The sequence below is a fragment of the Microtus pennsylvanicus genome, chromosome 21, assembly GCF_037038515.1.
Source record: "Microtus pennsylvanicus isolate mMicPen1 chromosome 21, mMicPen1.hap1, whole genome shotgun sequence".
NCBI classification, from domain to species: Eukaryota; Metazoa; Chordata; class Mammalia; order Rodentia; family Cricetidae; genus Microtus; species Microtus pennsylvanicus.
In genome coordinates this window covers 1,477,357-1,498,196 of record NC_134599.1, presented here as the reverse complement: position 1 = coordinate 1,498,196, position 20,840 = coordinate 1,477,357, and the positions used below count along the sequence as shown (strand labels likewise).

General features: G+C 47.8%; 1 protein-coding gene across 4 annotated transcripts; it reads right to left on the bottom strand.

Annotated features, from left to right (window-relative positions):
* Nucleotides 1–10,919: 10,919 nt before the first annotated feature.
* On the bottom strand, nucleotides 10,920–19,724 carry LOC142839384 (GTPase IMAP family member 4-like). 4 transcript variants are annotated; one of them, XM_075955492.1, is made up of 3 exons: nucleotides 19,103–19,724; nucleotides 15,981–16,050; nucleotides 10,920–12,603 (listed from the first exon to the last, which is right to left on the bottom strand). In XM_075955492.1, exons 2-3 carry the CDS (start codon nucleotides 16,036–16,038, stop codon nucleotides 11,672–11,674), a joined length of 990 nt encoding a protein of 329 aa, XP_075811607.1. In that variant the 5' UTR covers nucleotides 16,039–16,050; nucleotides 19,103–19,724; the 3' UTR covers nucleotides 10,920–11,671. The 4 variants fall into 4 exon arrangements, with proteins under 4 accessions (XP_075811607.1, XP_075811610.1, XP_075811608.1 ...); XM_075955495.1 differs by lacking the exon at nucleotides 19,103–19,724 and adding an exon at nucleotides 18,096–18,192; XM_075955493.1 differs by lacking the exon at nucleotides 19,103–19,724 and adding an exon at nucleotides 17,176–17,555.
* Nucleotides 19,725–20,840: the final 1,116 nt, after the last annotated feature.

Below are 20,840 nucleotides of genomic sequence, written 5' to 3'. Positions count from 1 at the left end.
TAAGATACTCTATTACTGATCTATAGTCAGGCACTCTATTTCTGATCTATAGTAAGACACTCTATTACTGATCTATAGTAAGACACTCTATCACTGATCTATAGTAAGACACTCTATTACTGATCTATAGTAAGACACTCTATTTCTGATCTATAGTAAGACACTCTATTACTGATTTATAGTAAGACACTCTGTGACTGATAATGTCAGGCACTCTATTACTGATCTATAGTAAGACACTCTATTACTGATCTATAGTAACACTCTATTACTGATCTATAGTAAGACACTCTATTACTGATCTATAGTAAGACACTCTATTACTGATCTATAGTCAGACACTCTATTACTGATCTATAGTCAGACACTCTATTACTGATCTATAGTCAGACACTCTATTTATGAGCAGGGAGAGAAGAGTCCTGAGCAGACGGAATGTGCTCCACAGCCTCACCAGTGGGGACGCTCTGTCAGGTAATGACTGCAGCAGGACACACTGTCGAAACGTGAGAGAGAGAGAGAGAGAGAGTAGGCAGAGTCAGTGAGACACCATGTAGCCACCAGAGGAGAAAGACGCAAGATATCAGTTAGAACCTTGCAGGTAGGCCACAACCTTAATGGTAAAATATAAAATAATAGAAATGGATTAATTAAGATATAAGAACTAGCTAGCAATATGTTTAAGTGATTGACCAAGCAGTGATTTAAATAATATAGTTTCTGAGTGATTATTTCAGTTCTGGGCAGCTGGGAATGAATGAGCAGCCTTCCGCAATAGCAGTGGTGTGCATTCTCCGCAGTGCGCAGTCTGCAGCTCTTTATGATGATGGTGTGCATTCTCTGCAGCCTACTTATCTCTGCAGCTACATATACTATGGTATGCACTCTCTGCAGTGTGCAGTCTCTGAAGTTCCATATACTGGTGATGTCATTCTCCACAGTGTGCATTTTCTGCAGCTCCATATGGTGACGGTGTGCATTCTCCGCAGTGTGCATTTTCTGCAGCTCTATATGGTGACGGTGTGCATTCTCCGCAGTGTGCAGTCTCTGCAGCTCTATATGGTGACGGTGTGCATTCTCCGCAGTGTGCATTTTCTGCAGCTCTATATGGTGACGGTGTGCATTCTCCGCAGTGTGCAGTCTCTGCAGCTCTATATGGTGACGGTGTGCATTCTCCGCAGTGTGCATTTTCTGCAGCTCTATATGGTGACGGTGTGCATTCTCCGCAGTGTGCAGTCTCTGCAGCTCTATATGGTGGTGGTGTGCATTCTCCGCAGTGTGCAGTCTCTGCAGCTCTATATGGTGATGGTGTGCATTCTCCGCAGTGTGCAGTCTCTGCAGCTCTATATGGTGATGGTGTGCATTCTCCGCAGTGTGCAGTCTCTGCAGCTCTATATGGTGACGGTGTGCATTCTCTGCAGTGTGCAGTCTCTGCAGCTCTGGTGGTCTCAGGCTTTCTCTGGCCCCGCCAGCTGTCCTGCAGGTCTCTGTGTGGGTTCCAGAGTCGGGTGGACTCTTCTCCAGACCACACTCTGCCCCTCTCCACTGAGGCCCCTCATCTCCAGGCTCTGGTCAACATGGAGGTCTCAGCTGAGGTAAATCATGTCAGTTTCTCAGCTCAGAAAGCATCCTTTGCACTGCCATGGTTGACTTCTCCACATCTGTTTCAACTGCTCTAAACTTCCCTGTGGCACATGGGGATTGCTCCCCATCAGCCCAAGCAGCACACTGATATTGTTGGCAACACCTCAGGAGATAATTCACTACAGTGGCTTGGCAAACAAAGGGACGATTTGGACATGACGAAGAGAGGTCCTGAGTCTGTTTGGGGCTGAGATCAGCACCTTCAGTCCTGTTTCCCTTTGTTCCTACTCAACATTCTTTGAGAGCAGCCTCCAGCCTCCAAGTCCCAAGGAGAAGCAAGAGAACAAGGCCTTTATTACCAAGGCAGAGGAAGTGCAGGAACCCACAATACTTCTGCTTATGTTTCCTGGTCATATGGCTGCCTATAGCCACAGGAAACCCTGTGGAATGCAGTATTCACGTGGACACTGCTTTCTAGGCAATGGTGTGGGTCTGTGAACAAGGAAGGAGCAAAGGTGGTAAGGACAGAAGACTAGTGGTGGGTGCCCAGCACGTGACTCAGCTCTGCTCCTCACTCTGGAGCCATTGCGGTCGCATTGCCGGGGTCAGGGTGACTTCCTACAAGGACCTACTGTGCTCTTGTTGATTCTACATGGGAGCCAAAGATGGGTCAAGAAATAAACCCTCAGAGTGGGCGTCTGGTTCCAAACCTAGCCAGACTCCTACAGAGACACCCTGGAAAAAGAAAAATCAACCAGACCTAGAGAAACCAAGGCATTTGGGTTCTTGAAATAAGGAAACACACGCAGACATCCCCTGCTGAGTGTTTTTCTCCAGACCAAAGCTCAAGGGGCGAGAAGGCCTGAAGTCCCTGTGAGGTTTTTATTTCCTGGAACAACACACAGAAAGACTAACCTTGAAGTGCATGTTTGTTTAATTTATCCTGTTGCGTTAGCCTTTGGGTCTTTTCCTTAAGGGATGGGGGCTGTTCCCATACTGACTGCTTACAGCTCCTCTGTGTCAGATGTTACCACCTAGTGCGGGAATCTGGGCGGTGTTAATGGCGGTGATTGGAAAAGCCATAGCAGAAACAATCCACGCTGAACAAATGCCCACACTGAGAAGGCTGTCATCTTTTCTTAAATTTGCGTTAATCTTAGAAGATGATCACTTCTGTATACTTCCTGTGTATTTTATGACGTGAACATCACACTTCACAAAAACATCCAGTGTTTGTCACAGATTTTTATCAGGTACCTGGGAATTGTTGAAATATAAAGTGTGGGCTAAGGTCTGATATTGCACTGTCCAAACACATCCCAGGTGTGACTGATGTGGCATTTCTGTGCCATTTTAGGATGCCTCCCCTGAGACTGAGAGCCTGTGCTGGGCCAAAGAAAAGGCATTTCCCCTGCTTCATTTTTGCCCACTTTATTGCTCCGCCTAGCATGTGACTCTCGGGTCATTAATGAGAGTCCACAGCAGGGACCCACAGCCATCGTGTGCTTAAGTATCCCATTCCCTTTACCTGTGTGAAGGTTCCCCGTAAAGGACCAGCATGATGAGACCTGTAAAGGAAGATCCCGAAAGAGACCTTCACTCGGTCTACAAAATGGAAAGAGAAAGAACGCCTAGGTCTTTTCTTCTCACCAGGGCCCCAAAGTGCCGCTTTTGAAAATATAACAGGAAATGTGGTTCAGTGGTTTCCATCTGAGCCTGCTCAAGAAAGGAGCAGAGCCAGCACTGAACTTCCTGAGCAAGGAGACATCAAGAATTTCTCACGGCAGAGTTGCCTCTTCTCCCCTGGGACAATTCTTATCACACTCACTATCTGGCACCAACCAAAATTACTTCCACATTTTATAGTGTTCAATCAGCCAAAGGCTTGGTTTAGTGACTCCAGAGTCTGGACCCCCAAAGACCACCAGGAGACCAGATCTGATGTAAAGACAGAGTCTTCCTAATTACGAGTTCAAATCCAGTCTCTCGTCCATCGGATGCAGTGGTGGGCTGGGGGTCTGCGCGTCGCATTGTCACAGTCTCAGGATCGGCCCCTCTGGACTCGGTACCTGTCCTGGCTTGATTGGTTATTGCAGCAGCGGGGAAATGGCTGCATCTGGTGCTGTGGTTCCTGCATTCCGACCTCCTCAGTAAAGCGCGTCCAAGCCCGCTAGCCTCACCTCTGTTTGCTTCTTTTCCTTATGGGGACATCTTGTGGTTTCTTGTGGGTTTTTGTTTTTGTTTATTTATTTTCAGTGACTTAGTGCAAGGTCGGGGACACAGCACATCTGCTGGGTCAGGGGCCTACATCCTGGAGGGTCTTTTCTGCAGCCTGTCATGGCTACCAAATTGTCAAAGCAGGGGCCTGGGTAAGGGCTTGGGCCTTCACTGTTTTATATTATAAAGATGTGAGTATTTAGGAGTCAGGTGTGGTGGCGACGTCTTTAATCCCAGCACTTTGGAGGCAGGGACAGGAGGATCTCTGAGTTGAAGGCCAGCTGGTCTACAGAGTGAGTTCCAGGACAGCTAGGGCTACACAAAGAAAACCTGTCTCAAAAAAAAACAAACAAAAATTTTAAAAATTATATTTAGTATTTCCTCAAACTCCCCATAACTGAAGCACTGCTGTGTGACATTTCCTCAGTGAGCATTTGACTGCGTAGACTTCTGAAGTCGTAGGCCACATGGATTTTACTCTGTGTTGTCAAGAGTTGGGGTAACAGAAGCATCTGAGGTGACCTCACAGTCAGTGTACAGAAACCTGCAAGGTCCAAATTTCAATCAAAGACTCTGTCTCAACCAACAAAACAAAGCAGAGAGGGTCTGTGAGAGGACTGTGGGGGTAAAGGCATCTCTACCGAGCCTGAGGACTTAGGTTGGCCCCTGGGGCTCACAGGGTGGAAGGAGAGAACCAGCTCCCACAAGCTGTCCCCTGCCCTCCATATACACATGCACTGTGTGCATGCACACACGTAAATAAATGTAATAAAAACATTAAAAAGGTAGAGAGTGACTGAAGGAGACTTCGCTGGCTTCCACATGCATGCTTACACACATGCACATGTACTAACTCACACACATACAAAATGCTTGTGGGGGACAAACATCTTAAGATCCGGGGATGTGCCCAAAGGATCAAAGCAAGCATAAAGTACAGATGACCACGGTTATTATTACACTGCTCGGTCTAGGAGCCCGTGAAAGAATGAATGGATAAGGGAAATATGAGATATGCACATGTGTCTGTTGAGGAAAGAATGCAACTTTATTTGCAATAGAACGGGTGGAATTAACAATTATTATGTTAAGTAAAATAAGCAAGACGTAGAAACACAAATATCACCCTTTTTCTCTCATAGGTAGAATCTGGTTATTTTTTTAAAGACACGAAAGGAAAGAGAATGATTTGGGAGAAGGAAGGAGACTAGCAGGAGGGGAGAGGACGTAACTGAGGAAAGCGGGGAGCTGACTGGGGCTAGAGAGATGCCTCGGTGGTGAGGAGTGCTCGCTGCTATTCCAGAGACCCAAGTCCAGTTCCCAGCACCTATGTCAGGTGCGTTACAACTGACTGTAATTCCAGCTCCAAGGGATTCACTGCTTTCTGTCTTCTTCAGGCAGCTACACACACACACACACACACACACACACACACACACACAAACAAATAACCTTTCTTTGGTTTTTCAAAACAGGGTTTCTTTGTGTAATAGCCCTAGCTATCCTGGAACTCACTCTGTAGACTAGGCTGGCCTCGAACTCACAGAAATCCATCTGCCTCTGCCCCCTGTGTGCTGGGATTAAAGGCATGTGCCACCATAGCTCAGGATAAATAATTTTTTAAAGAGGATGTGTGTTGTCAAGTCATAAAACATATTATAAATATATGAAAATGTCACAATGAACTCATCTTTAATAATTAACATACAGTAATAAAATGAATAATTTTTTATTTTCTTTTTATTTATTCAATGCATCTTTTACATCATGCACCTCGATCTCATTCAGTTTCCCATCCCTTCGCATCTGCCCTCTACCACTGCAACCCCCCCCAAAAAAAACATTTAAGAGAAAAGAAATAAAGGATAAAATTAAAATCTCGTCATGGGAGCTGCCGTGTGACACAGTGAGTCACGCTGCAAACCCCTTTGGTCATATGTGTTCACTCGCAGGTGTTGGCTGCACAGGGTCATTGGTCTGGTTCGAGGCCTCTGGTTTCTGCCACCCCATCCATGCTGGGCCCTCGTTGAGACTCTTCTTGGATATTCTGTTGTTGCCCTATGTTGTGGAGATCCGCAGCCTTGGGTCTGAGGGTCTGGTCCCTTCTCAAGCTCAAACATCATAGATGGGGTGGATGTTGGGGCAGGCCAAGTCATAACCCTGGTTCTGGGCCTGGGCTGCTGCAGGGTTGGTCCACTGACTGTTTCTCCCTGACCTCACCACCAGGGTGAGCTCTCCAGCATTGCCCCAGCTAGCTCCCTCCTGCGTCTCTGAACAAGGGCTGGGGCCAGTTCTCCTGTTTTCACATCCTCCCAGTTGGCTCTTCCCACCTACGCCATCAGGGTCAGCTCTACGTGTTGCCCAGGAGAAGTGCAGGGCTACTCTCGCCAACTGGTGAAAAGTACGGACAGCCCTCTGGCTCTTAGACCCAGGGCCAGCTCCTCCACCTCCTCCACCTTCCTCAAGGGTTGATGGACAGAAGGGGGAGGCCATCTTTCCCTTGTCTATGCTACCACAAAACAGATGAGAAATGGGGACAGAGCTCCCACGCTCACCACTTTGGGGCTCACTCACCCCTCAGCCAACAGGGCTGGCTCTGTTGTGTTGCTCCAGCGAGGTGCAGGGCCTGCCCTCCCAACCATTGCAGCTGCTGGGGCTTAGAGACAGCTCTCCCCTCTTCTTACCTCAGGGACAGCTTCCCCATTTGCCTTAGGTGTTAGTGGGTGGAGGGAAAGGCGTCTCTCCCCGGCCCGTGTTGCTCTATGGCAGATGAGAAGTGGGCCTGGGTCTCTCACACCACGTTCTCAGGGCTGGCTCACTTGTAACAAGGTCAGCTCTGCCGTGCTGTCCAGATGAGCCGCAGGGCTCACTCTCCCTGGTGTTGCAGCCCGTGAAGGGATCAGCTCCCTTGTAAGGGGTGGGGGAGGCATCTTTCCCTTGTCCTCACCACCTCACCACAGACCAGGGAGGCTGTACCAGCTATGTCCCCCTCACATGCTCAGGGCGCTTGTCCTGTGCGGTCTACAGGGTCAACTCTATGGTGCTGCCCAGGCGAGGCACAGGGCCTGTTCTCCTGAGTGCTGCGGCTGGTGAGGGGGAGGGGAGGAGGGCATCTTTTCCTCACCCATGCCCCCACATGGGATACAAGGGGGTGTGTTCGGCTCTCCCCTCACCATGCCCTCAGGGCCCTCTCAGACTTGCCCCTGATCATAGGGTCAGCTCTATTGGGATGTCCAGGTAGTGCAGGACCCTCTCTCCTGAGTGCTTGAGCCAGTGAGTGGTGTGGCCATTTCTCCCTAGTGCTGTGGCCAGTGGGGTTGGGGCCAACTCTGCACAGTCCTGTCCGCTCGGCTTTTGGTAGTATAAGGGGCCAGGAATATCAACAGAGACCACAGCTGTGTCAAGCCAGGAAACCAGATATGGGTCCTAGCAGCAGCCCAGGCCCAGATATCAGCTTGGCACTGGGTAGCAATCAAGCCCCTCACCTCTGCCCACTCCCTTCCTCTCTCACCTCTTGAGATATGCCTCTGTCCACAGGACATGAACCATCCCCCCCTCTCTCTCCCCACACCATATCTCTCTCACTCTAATGGTGCCCCTCTGACTAGTGATACAAAGTGCTGGGTGTACCTGTGTTTTCTCCTTGGAGCCCAGAGCAAACAGCCCCAGACCTGCACGTGGGTCTCACTGTTCCGCTCAGTTCGCCATGACGCTGGGCGCCCTCATCACAAAGAGATCTTTACAGTGCCCAACCGCCCTGTGGGGGCAGAGCTTCTTCTCGAGTCCTATGGCGGGCTGGGGCTAGAAGGTGTTTGGTTGAGTTCCAACTGTCCGGGCAGCATGCCAAGAGGTCAGAGGCATTGCTGGAGTCCTGTGACATGTCCTAAAATAAAGATTATTTTTCACAAAGAAGATAAGTGCATTGTTTACTTTGTTGTTGTAATAAAATACAATGGCCAAAGTAACTTATGGAAGAGTTAATTTTGGTTTTCGATTCTAACTGGAATGTCCAGAATAGTGAAGGGAAGCAGGGTCGCAGCCAGCCAGAGCAGGAAGCTAAGAGGCCACTCCAGCTGTAAGCATGAAGCCCAGAGTGCATGGTGGGTAGGGCTAGAAACTCGCAAATGGAGTCAGATTTTCTTTGGGCCGCCAGCTCACAAAAAGTGACATGGAGACTTACGATTAATTATGAAAGTTCAGCCTATACCTTGGGCTTGTCCCACTAACTCTTATAACTTAAATTAACCCGTTTTATATTTATCTTTGTTTTGCCTTGTGGCTTTTTACCTCTCTTCCATCTTGAACCTCCTGTTTCCTCTCTGTGTTCTCCAGCATTTCTCCTGCACCTAAATTCATCTCCTTTTCTTTTCTCTTCCCTGGAAGTTCCACCTAACCTATTCCTGCCTAGCTATTGACCATTAAGCTCTTTATTAAACCAATCAGAAGACACCGTGGCAAAGACACATCTTCATAGTGTGCAGAAAAGATTATTCCACAACACTCAAATCTGTCCCGGTGATGTCCTTCCTCCAGTAAGGATGCACCTGATTGGTCTAATAAAAAGATGAAGGGCCAATAGCTAGGCAATAGAGGGATACATCGGCCTTACATGCAGAGAGAATAAATAGGAGGAAGAATCTAGGCTTGAGAGAGAAGAGAACAAGGAAGAAAGAGAGTGACGCACTCAGGGCCAGCCAGACACGGAGTAGGACATACAAAATGAACGAAGGGAAAAATCCCAGAGGCAAAACACAGATGAAGAGAAGCAGGTTAAATTGAGTTACAAGAGCTAGTGACTGGACAAGCGTAAGATAAGGCTGAGCACGCTTAACAAATAGTAAGTCTTCGTGCCATGATTTAGGAGTGGCTTGGTGGCCCAAAAGAAAGCCTGCCACAGCCATTCTTGGACAAGTGGTCCCAGGTTATATTTAAAAAGTTAAGCTAAGCAAGCCATGGACAGCAAGAAAGTATGCAGCAATCCTCCATGGCCTCTGCATCAGGTCCTGTCTCCAGTCTTCAGTCTGAGTCCCTGTTCAGGCTCCCTGCGTGAAGGATTATACACTTTAAGATGAAATGAACCCTTTCCTCCCCGAGTTGCTTGTGGCTGTGTTGTTTATCACAGCAAACTGTGGTCCTCTACACTCTTTCCACCCCTCTTACATGATGCTCCCTGAACCCTGGACGCAGGAGCTGTGCTGTGGGTGGGTGCATCAATTAGCGCTGGGCACACCATGGTGAGTTGTTCTCTGCATTTTGACTACTGACCTTCTGAAATGGTCACCTGCTGCTGGAAGCAGTTCAGAGAAACCAATTTTGAGATATGAAAGTGTTTGGGTTAAGGCTTCGCCCCAGCCCCTGCATCCATTTATCCGAAGAGTCTGGAATGTGGGGTGGAAGTTGCATCCCAAGCCCCCTCCCCTGGGAGTTGCCTCAGTCCAGACTCCACCCTCAAGAATGCCTGCCAAACGATGACCCCCTCCTCAGAGATGCTCAAGACCACTCCCACAAGGTATTTACACAGCAACCCAAAGAACAAACACATGGTTTTCCAGTCCTCCTTCCCCATCTCATTTCTGGGGGGGGGGGGGGGGGGGGGCTGGAAGGCCACCCTGGAGCATTGGTATCCATTAAAGTTGGGCTTTTTCTAATTCAGTTTGATTTGGTCTGATTTGGATTACTGCGTTGGCAGAGAGGTTTATTGGGGCACAAAAACTTTTCAGGAAGAACAAAGTGAGCTGTGAGCTGTCACAGGTGAGCACTGGGAAATGTTGGGACGAACACTGAGGAGTCCTAGAAACTAATAAGTGAGGATAACTCGACTGGCTTTGAACTCACAGAGCTCTGCCTGCCTCTGCCTTCCGAGTGCTGGGATTAAAGGTGTGCGCCACCACTGCCTAACTAAGGAAATAATTCTTGCTACCTCTATATGAGAGGGACACTTATGTACCAGGAAAAGCTCACAGGCTTCAGAAACCTAAGACACATAACATAATAAAGGTCCAAAAGGGTCGTGGTGTTTGACCAATGAGGAACTGAGAACGTGGCTCAAAGATTTCAGAGCCAAAAAGAGGACAGGATTAGGACAGCACTTGTCTCACAAGCTTGGGAACCTGAGTTTGACTCCCAGAACTTGTGTGAAAAGTTGCACGTGGTGGCCTGCACTTGCTAGGGAGATGGCAGTGACAGCATCCTCAGGACAGCCAGGACAGCCTAGCCAGTGAGCTTCAGGCCAGTGGGAAGCACTGTCTCAAGGGAGGTGGATGGCATCGCTGAGGGTGAGGCCTGAGATCACCCTCTCCCCTCCACATATGCACATGTACCTGCACGTGCACAAATATGCACACACACATACACACTCACACACATATACACACATGCACCTGCACATGCACAAACATGCATGCACACATACACACTCACACACATATACGCACATGCACCTGCACATGCACAAACATGCATGCACACATACACACTCACACACATATATGCACATGCACAAACATGCATGCACACATACAAACTCACACACATATATGCACATGCACATGCACAAACATGCACACACACATACACACTCACACACATATATGCACATGTACCTGCACATGCACAAACATGCATGCACACATACACACTCACACACATATACGCACATGCACCTGCACATGCACAAACATGCATGCACACATACACACTCACACACATATATGCACGTGTACCTGCACATGCACAAACATGCATGCACACATACACACTCACACACCTATACACACCTGCACATGCACAAATATGCATGCACACATACACACTCACACACATATACGCACATGCACCTGCACCTGCACAAACATGCACGCACATATACACACTCACATATACGCACATGCACCTGCACATGCACAAACATACATGTACACATATACACTCACACACATATATGCGCATGCACCCACATGCATAAGAAAACAAAACAGGAAACAAGGAGGTGCCATAGGGATAGAGTAAGTCTGGTTTAAAAGAGTACCTAAAACTTTTACTAATAAAACAAAATTCATCACTGCTATTACAGCAGCACTGTTCTCCAGGACAAAACAGACTCAAATTCTGAACAAGGATGAGGCAATAGAAAAGTTTATTATAAAAACAATAAGAAAATTAGCTGGGCTGGTCAGAAGCAACACAAGCTCGATGTATTGGGGTACGGGTTGGGGTTGGAGCAATCAGATCAATTCTCAAGGAGAGAACTGACTTCATCAAACTGGTTAGAAGGTTGACAGAGAGCTTCTAGAGGCACACCTGACATACCGAACACTGCAGTGTCGTCTATTAAATTGCTAATTTGTGCTCATCCTGAGTTAGTTGACTTATAAGATTTGCTTTGCCATCAAAGGGTAAATAGGGAATAACTTGAGTTTGTAACGAAACAAACTGACACTGAGAACTGTACAGTCATCTATTTCTGCCTAAAGATTACCTCATGCAAAGAATTGAACTTCTAGTAGAACATAGAAGACTCTTGTCAAAAAACCTGAGCAGCAGTGTATAGAAGCGGCAGTTGAAGATTATAGTTGAGAATCCAGAGGAGGACGAATGGGAACATCTTACAGTCATCTTCTGGGGGCTCCTGGGTGACTTTCTCTGACGAAGAACGCAAGAGTGGCGAGCATTAATACATCTGATTTGAGCTGTACTAGAGCATTGGTCGGTTTCTTTGCTAAGTCAATTGAACATCTGCCAACTGCCAAAGGTGCCTTTTACTCCTTAGTTCTGGAGGATGGAAAGCAGAGCATTTGGACAGTGAGGGGTGGGCAGGATTATCAGGAACAAACGCAGAAAGCAGATGAGGTCTAGTCTTACAGACCAGGTCTTAGTCATCTTGCATAAACCGACTGATGATAAAGCGAGCAACCCTCCATATTTCTAAGATCATTTCAAGTATCTTGTTTTGGTTCTCCACTTCCCTCCTAGCATTTTGCTGTCTCTCTGTGTAGTAAGCCTCTGTTCTGGTGAACTCCCTCTCCATCTGTGCCTTTCTCCTCTCCCTCTCCAGCTGATCTTTCAGGTCTCTAATCTGCTCTTCATACTCATCTCTTATCCGCGCTATCTCTCTCTTCAACTCCTGTCTGTAATGCTCTTGCTTCTCCCAGGTTTGTTTCTGAATCTCTTTCTCAGCACTTCCGTACATCTTGTTGGTAAAGCATCTTCCTCCATTTTCCATCACCATGCGCTGGACCAAGGTCAACAGCTGTGTCCTCTGGTCCTCCTGTTCAGCTCCTGATGCTCTGTTGTTGAACAAACAGTAGCGATCCTCGAACTTACGGATCAGCTCTTGAATGACTTCAGGAGCTGAATTTAAGTACTCACAGATATCAGTGTCTTCCAAGTCATCCTTCCTGGTGAGCAAGAGAATCATGAATCTTCTAGCCTTCTTTCCATACATGCTTAGAATCTTCTGTGTAGCCTTATGGTCTTCCACGGTGTAGCGCCCCAATGGGACCACCAGGAGCAGAGCATGGGGCCCTGGAGAGGTCAGGGCAACACAGCGAGCAATCTCTTTTTGCGTGTCAACATTTGGTACCTCAGTGTCAAAAACGCCAGGTGTATCCACGACAACAAGCTCTCTCCCACCCCAGGTGCTCACCCTTTTCTCACAGACCTTGGTAATGGATTTTGCACAAATGCCAGAATGAAACACCCTTTCCCCGAGGATGCTGTTCCCTGTCGCACTCTTTCCTGCTCCCGTTTTTCCCAGTAAGACAATTCTCAGTTGGGAATTTTCCTGGTCTTGGTCTCCAAGCTCTAGAACATCAAGGAAATAAAACCAAGTGTTAGACACAGTCCCCAACAGTTAAACGCGCAGTCCCACCATCCAGTGCCTACTCTCTTGCTTCTCTGCTTGCAGGCTTTCCCCCTGGCTGCCATCTCTGCCCTCCCAGGGTTACAAACAACCCCTGGGTCTAAAAGGCCATCTTGGAGGACTTGACAAAGAGGTATGGGTACCTCCCTTGATCTCTTTTCTTCACTGCTTCTTTTCAGTATTCTTTTGAGCTCTTCATTCTGACCTTTTGTGGCTTCTAAGCCCCCAGAGGAGGAAATAAAAGTTTCAGAAGAGAACTGTGAGCTGCTTCCAACAACGACCCCCACTAATGGAATCCAGCGCAGAACACAAAGGATGAGTTTGGGGCATCTGCCGGGAAGAATGTCTTCTTTCTGATTTATATTTAAAAATGACTTGTTCTCCTTACAGCTGAGAGCCAAGTAGGGGTGATGTACAAGTTTTAAGATAGCTCCTCATACTGACCCAGGCCCTCTGCATGCATATATATTACAGCTGTGTAACTTGGTTCTCTTGTGGGACTCCTCTAACAGTGGGAACAGGGACCGTCTCTGATTCTTTTACAGGCTTTTGGGACCCTACTCCTCATACTGGGCCACCTTGCCCAGCCTCAATACATGGGGAGATGCTTAGTCTTACTGCAACTTGAAATGCCATGTTTTGTTTATGCTCATGGGAGACCCCCCGTTTCCTGGATGGAGATGGAAGAAGAGAAGATTGGGGGTGGGCAGTGGGGAGGGACAAAAAGGGGGTGAGGAGCTGGGAGGGGAGGATGAGGAAGGTTGCAACTGGGATGTAAAATAAACACATGAATACAAATAAAAATAAAATAAAGACTCAGGGGAATAAAGATAATTCCCCATGTTTGGAAACCAGAATCCCATGATGAAGAAATAATACGGCTGAGAATACTGCCTGAGGCGACCTAGGAGAAGACGTGAGGGCAGCTCCCGCTAGTATTCATTTAGCTGCTCAGCGGAGACCCCCATTTGAAAAGTTCTTGTAGGCTTTGGTTCCTTGGCCATAGGAAGGAAGAATGGGAAAAGGTCCCAGGCATAGCTCCTGTGCCCTGATTAGCCACTGTTGGTCCATGTGGGGATTAGCCATGGTTAGCCATGCGTGCCCCAGTCCTTCCCATCCCTGAATCCCTCCTCTCTGGGGTGTAGATGTTCAACTCTTCCCAGTAAAATGTAGCCAGTGGGACTGGCTCTGGAGGACACGATGACACGCTCTGACTCTGGAGGACCGGCATCAAAAGTCCCAAGAGCCTTTAAGCACCATGGGCTGCCCGCTCCTTTGACTCCTCTGCAGCCGCCGTGTGAAGACACCTGGACTAGCTTGCTGGACAGCAGCAGCCGAATGAGACCCCACCATCCTGGCCTGCCCAAGAGCTAGTTCACCACCTAAAGCTTTTGAACTACAGGTCGTGACCCCATGTGGGGCCACAAAACTGAACATGAGAAGCAGGAGGAAAAGCTAACAACAGTAAAGGATTCTGAATACACAGCAACTAAAACTCATTTCAAGATCAAAGGTTTAGTGAACGTGTAATGTCTCTCACCGCCTTCCCTGTGTTTTATGGTGAAACGACAACCTTGGTTCTGACCAAACACCACCAATACTTGGCCTCGCTCATACCATGCAGCACCAATAACTGCTGACCAGAGCATTTTGGCTCAGATTTGAGACTATTGCCACTTTGTGTTGTGTACTTAGTGAGTGGCATTCTTACAGCTGATTATTGTAAAACTAAAATGCCAGCAACCCTGGAAAATGTCCGAGATGCTCTATCCTGCAGCAGCCAATATTCAGTCACACTCACATAAGCAAAACACGCAAACCTCCTCACTAGTGTGCAGCTATGCTTTTTTTTGAAGTTGAAGAAAAACAACAATGCATTCATTAACTTTAGATTTCTTATTTACCTTCTTTGAGCACGCCATACACTTCTTCAGTGTTGCCAAGGATTCGTTGTTAAACCCAACTTGTACGTAGTCATAGTGTACGATGAATGCTTTAAAGGGTACAATATTGACCATCTCCATCGCTCACAGAACTATGTTTTGTGGTGAGAACACTTAGAATCTACTGTCTTATCAACTATAAAATTAAGTATGTTCACTATGCTATGTAACATGTTTCCAGAATGTATGCATCCTCTCTAACTGAAACTCCTTACTATATGGACAGGGAAAAAATAAGTTTTAATCTTTAAGAAGTGGCAAATTATACATATGTATGTATGTAATTTATTTCAAATTTGTTTTATCTTTGATTTGTAACCTATTTTATGTACTTATGTACATGAAGTCCAGTAAATGTTTCCTGAAAAGCAGCAGCAGTGGGGGGGGGGGGGAGTTTCAGCCCTGAAGTGCACACACCTGTGAGTCTGCCAACACCCTGACAGGAACCAGTAGCTTGCCAAGGTGCATCTGTGAGCCTATCGGGACTCTGATGGGGAACCAGTAGTGTGTCATAAGTACATGGACACATTTGTGAACCTATCGGGACTCTGATAGGGAACCACTAGCTTGCCACAGGTACATGAGTGAGTACCCAACTTTAACAGATGTGATTCAGACCCCAGGAATGCCTGACTGACTCCCAGAATCTGGAGTCAAAGAAATGGGTGATATTTGAAGGTACTAACTACACTGTAAGGCAGTCTGATAAAAACAGCAGAATCTCAACTGACATAATGAATATGGTGGACGAGGTGCCCAGTGACACACTGATTTATTTGTTAGTTGGAAAATGAGGAACCTGGAGCAGGGACCCAGATGGGGTTCAATTGCCCCCACATTGTTTTCTCCTGATCCTCCTTTAGGAAAGGACAGAGATATCACCAGAGAAGCCACAACCAAAGAGGCCACAGGCAGCCTCTCTGCCATGTTCACATTGCAGGAAGGAGGAAATAAGAGGCTGTGCTGAAGTCAGGCGTGGTGGTCCACTGGGGAGACAGGAGCAAGATGGCTGCCACACGCTCCCAGCTGGCCTGGCCCACAGTGTGAGAGTCTGCGTCCACACAAACAAAAGACGGAAAAAAGAAAGAAGAAAGGGTGGGCTATGCCAAGATGAGGACCACTGACAGGCCCTGTGGCTCCTCCCGCTTAACAAGACGGACGTCATCCTACGAATAGAGCAAGAGCGCCAGGAGAGTCCAGAGAAGTGGAGAGCCGAGAAATACGAGGGCAGCGGCTGACAGGGCTTTATCCTGCTCAAGTGGGGACTGCACACCTCTGTGCCTCCCCCCTTCTCTATGCCCCATCCCCACGCCCCCACACTCCCACCCCCGCACCCTCACATCCCCACACCCCCGCAGCCCTCTAGCTCCTCTCACCATAGCCGGCCCTGGGCTTTCCGGTTGTGGACCCCACACCATGGTCCTGGGCTGCCATTGTCTCTTGACTCTGCAGATAAAGAAACAGACATGGCATTTTCTGAAGAACACTCGGAACCCAATCTCCTGAAGCCAGCACTGAACTTTCGGCCATAAACTCCAGACCTTCATTTCTCCTGCTCCATACCCCAGACCTCACCTCACTCCATTTTCGGGCTATTCTTTTTCTTACACAAACTTAAATACTTGCAGCACCTCCTTGCGCTTGTCCTGGCTCGGGACCTCCTCAGGCGGCTGAGTGCTGTAGCGTCTTTTACAGGAGTTCCTTCAGCGTCCCAAACTTCTGCCTCTGCTTCTCACTGTGGCTTTTGCTCTTTCAAGGACATCTCTTATAAAGGCTGGCCAGGATAGAAGCCCTGACTACTCCCCACCTCTGGTACGGCTCCTTGGTGAATGACGTCACCATACAGCCAATGGCTCTTGCCCGACTATGCGGCTCCATTACAGCCTTTGCTTCCTGCCACACATCAGCCCATCCCAGATCCTATTGACGCTTCTTTCATAAATCTCATTTGTCTCTTTGTCCCTACCTTCAGGCGGATCAAATCTACTGCCAAAATCTACTTTACTTGTCTTCAGGGTAACAGGCGGTGGTCAGATGCCTTAGCAAGAAGACTCCTGCTGCACTCCTGAGGCTTGGCAGTTGTGTCTTCACGCCAAGCATTTCCCACAACAGAACAGTTGCAACTCAGTGTCAACCGCTTTATTAGGTCCACAGTCACTCAGCATCAAAGAGATACATTGTCTAGACCCCAATCTCCCCTCATAACTATGTTGTCCTGTCTGGATGGAGAATTAACATCTTTCTTGTCATGTGAAAACAGGAAATAAGCAGAAAAGAAGCTCAAACCTCTCCAAGTTCTAGTACCCCAGAAATAATCACTTCAGTGCTTTGGTGTAACTCGACCTTTTTTAAAATGACTGTGTGCAGATAATTTGATGGTGGCGCACGTCTTTAATCCCAGCACTCGGGAGGCAGAGGCAGGTGGATCTCTGTGAGTTCGAGACCAGCCTGGTCTACAGAGCTAGTTCCAGGACAGGCTCCAAAGCCACAGAGAAACCCTGTCTCGCAAAAGCAAAATAAATAAATAAATAAATAAATAATAAAAAATAAAAAAGAGACAGTATCACTTACTTTATTGTCTATTGTTAAGATTTAGTGTTCCGCCAGGCAATGGTGGTACACACCTTTAGTCCCAGCACTCAAGAGGCAGAGGCAGGCAGATCTCTGTGGATTCAAGGCCAGCCTGGTCTAAAGAACATGTTTCGGCACAGCCAGGGCTACACAGAGAAACCCTGTCTCAAAAAACAAACAAACAAAAAGACCATTTTAACTTTGCATTTTACTTTTCACTTTGTCAATGCTTTGAGCACTCTATTCTAGCAGCGCATGGAGCTGAGGACGAAAAGGTGGCTGAGGGGCTAAGAGCGCTTGCTGCCTTTACAAAGAGCCAGGGTTCAGTTTCCAGACCCACATGGCACTCAAAACTGTCTCTAAGTCCAGTTTCAGATGATCTGAAGTCTCCTTCTGGCTCCTGGAGAACCAGACCTGCACATGGTACACACATGCATACATGTACACATACATATTATACATGAAATCAAAACACTTATACACATAAAGTAAAAATATTTTAAGGGAAAAATAGATTTGAATTTTACTTTTCTTGCTTGAATTCCCTAGCGACTTTTGTTCATCTTTAGAAATGACCCGGAGGTCCCGGCGTGATCATCCCTCTCTGAAGACACTGACCTCCCTGTGTGCCAGGGTCCTCTCATCTCCTAGGCTTTGTGGGAACCCCCCTTCCTAGGGCACTGCTCCAGTTCATCGCTTCCTGAGGGGCCCTGTCTAACCCCTCTCCTGCAGCAGCACCAGCCCGAGCTGCCAGCTCCCGAGGTCACCTGTGCTCACTGCTCAGGAGTGTTTCTCCATCAGGACATGGTGGGAGCATGAGATTGTTCTCTAACATCTGCTGTCTCCTCTCAGGCTATGTGACAGGAAACTTCCTGGGTACAGGCACAACACTGGACAAAGTGCGGGTCTTGGTTCTTTACCTTCCTCTGTCGGGTGGTGGCCTGTGTGTGCAGCAGTCCCTTCCTCGTTAACCAATACACAGACCTGCAGAAACACCCAGCTCGTTTTGCATGCTTCTTCTACCTACTACCATGAACATTGTTGAGAACTCTGGAGCCGACTGTGTCCAGGACAGGCTGGAATGTTCTTTGTTAAGGAGAGAGTCTCCACACAGAGACCCATCAATTACAGATGTGAAACAGAAAGCCAGATGATTTTTTTTAAAGAGACTCATTTCTTTATGTCTGAAGAGGTGGATAGAAGACAGCCTCTCCTAAACTAGAAAGGGAAAACACTCAGCTCTTAATGGAGCTGGTACTGGCAATTAACAAGGAGAGACAGAGGCTGGGGGAGGGGCGGGGGACTATTTAGACTGAGTTCATATGTAAAACCAAGACCTGTGCTTCCGTAGGTGCTGATTTCATTGACTAAGTTCCCCTCCCTCGGGCTATGAGCAAACATCCTCTACTGGCTTCAGAACTGTGGCCCCAATGAGTGTAACTTAGACCTCCCTGGAGGGAGCTCAAGTCTTCCGTTAACCCAGGAAAGAATGGTTCCCCAAGGAAAAAGATAACAGCCAGTGAGGACCCTGACCTGTGTGCCAGCTTAGAGGAGGACACTCGCCAAGCTGTGCCTGTTAGGGATCCTGCACCCCTACCTTTTCTTCTCCTGCTCTCACCAAGCTCATTCATTCATTCTCTTCCTGGAAGAGCCAAGTTAAAATTGTTTTTTTGACCAGTGAAGGAACATTTTCTCCATAAAGAAAGTACAAGTACTCTTGCAGCAATGGACCCTGAAGCATGTCCTACATGAATTTGTAGGACTCAGCCTTCAGAAGGAATTACAGCCTAAAATTAGCAGGCAGGAAACACAGACCAATAAGTACAATTTCCAGAGCAGGTCTGCCGGGGGTTTTACTAGACACGGCCAACAGAGCAGCCCCCTCCTCACCAAGTTCAACACTCCCGCACTGCACCCCGATTCTTACCTGGAAAGGTCTTGTGGCCTTCTCTGATTTTACAGCGGTGCTGAACCCAGAAGAGAGAGCCGCAGAGGAAGCGTGGGGGAGGAAGTGTGGAGACAGGAGCACACAGGGACCCACCCATCTACCCCGCAGCACTGCGGAGCTCTACAGTCGGAGTTCTGTGCCATCTAACAAGGCACCCAGGGCCGCTGGTAGCTACTGGACGCTCGAGATAGGAGAAATCAAATGAGAACTAAAGCATTTCAGTGGCTTGGCTGACAGTGACACTGACTCTCCTGTGTGCTTACCTATTTACAAATTAGCGGGAGTGAGGGGCTCCTTGCCACTAGCAAATAGTAGAATCTACTTTTAATTGGGGTGTTTAGATATTTTATGCTTCAGATAATTCACTGTGTGATTGTATTTCAGCGGGACCTCTATACCATACCTCCTCCCCTCCAGGCCCAGGGAGCACTTCAGAAAAGGGGTTGGAAAGATTGGAGGCAGCGGGCGTCTGCAGGAAACAGTACTTGCTCGGTATGACAAGGCCATTTCACTGTGGGGAGAGGGGACACAATGCTGGGAGGGAAAGGAGAGGGCTAGAGAAGGAATTAGAGGGGGGACTGGGGTGGAATTGACCAAAACACATTACGTGAATTTATAAAGTTCTCTAACGATAAAACTGATCATCCTGCTACCAGCCTCTCTCTGTCTGATCTGTTCTTTCTCTCCCTTTCTCTACTATTCTTCGTGGCTGATTCTTGGGTGACTTTGCTTTTATCCCTTCTTATTTAGGACAGCCCTTGTTGGGTGGGTGCTTCAGGGTCCATGCAAACCTCTTCGACTTGGACTAGTCTCTTTTCAAATTCTGTGCAGCCCTCCCGCATGTGTAGCAGAAGAGCCTGGCGTCTCCACACTGTTGTTACGTACTTGACAGCTGCATGTTTTATAACCAAGGGACCGCCAGCCCTGGGTAGTTACTCGGACAGAGATCAGCAGGGAGAACTTAGATTCTGGATCCTAACACAAAGAACAGGAGCGCTGGGGAGGGAGAGTAGTGGGTCAGATTATCTACATTTCCACCTCCAGGAAACCTATTTATTCCATGACTTTGATTCCCCAAGTTCATCTGTGAAATCTGGTAACTTGGCACAGAATCACCAAGCAAGCAGGTGGTGCTGAGATAGGTCCTGACCAAGTCCCTTCTTCACCACAGGCCTTCTAAACCTTCCTCTCACCTTTCCATGTCCTGCACTGTGCACTGAAGGGCCCGTGAATGTGTAGCCTTCAGTAACCAGGATGCTGGGAGCCGAAAAGTCCCCATACGAAACTGACATTTTTCTCCAATCTGTGGACTCCCTTCTCCTACTTACACAAATCTCCAGTCCACCTCATTAGTTTTGCGGCAAAGAGACCAGCGGGTGATTTTTCATTGCAATTCTCCAGAATCTGTGAACTCTACAGCTGATGTCAGCCCATTTCCCAGAATTCTCTGAGAGTAAGACAGTTGGTGTTAAATGTGTCTGTGCCCTTGCAACACTTCCTGCCTGCATCAGCTGCAGACCTGTCCCATCGCCTTCACCTGTCGTCTTACTTATCACTTGAGTTGTGACCATTTCATGGGGGAGAAAGGTGAGGATGGAGAGACCATGCATCCTGCCAGTAACATGAGGTGGTACCCAGAACAGGCTGTGAGGAGAGGTTGAGAGAGGGAGAAACACCGCGGGGAGACCTTAGCACACTAAACTGTGCTCAGTGATCT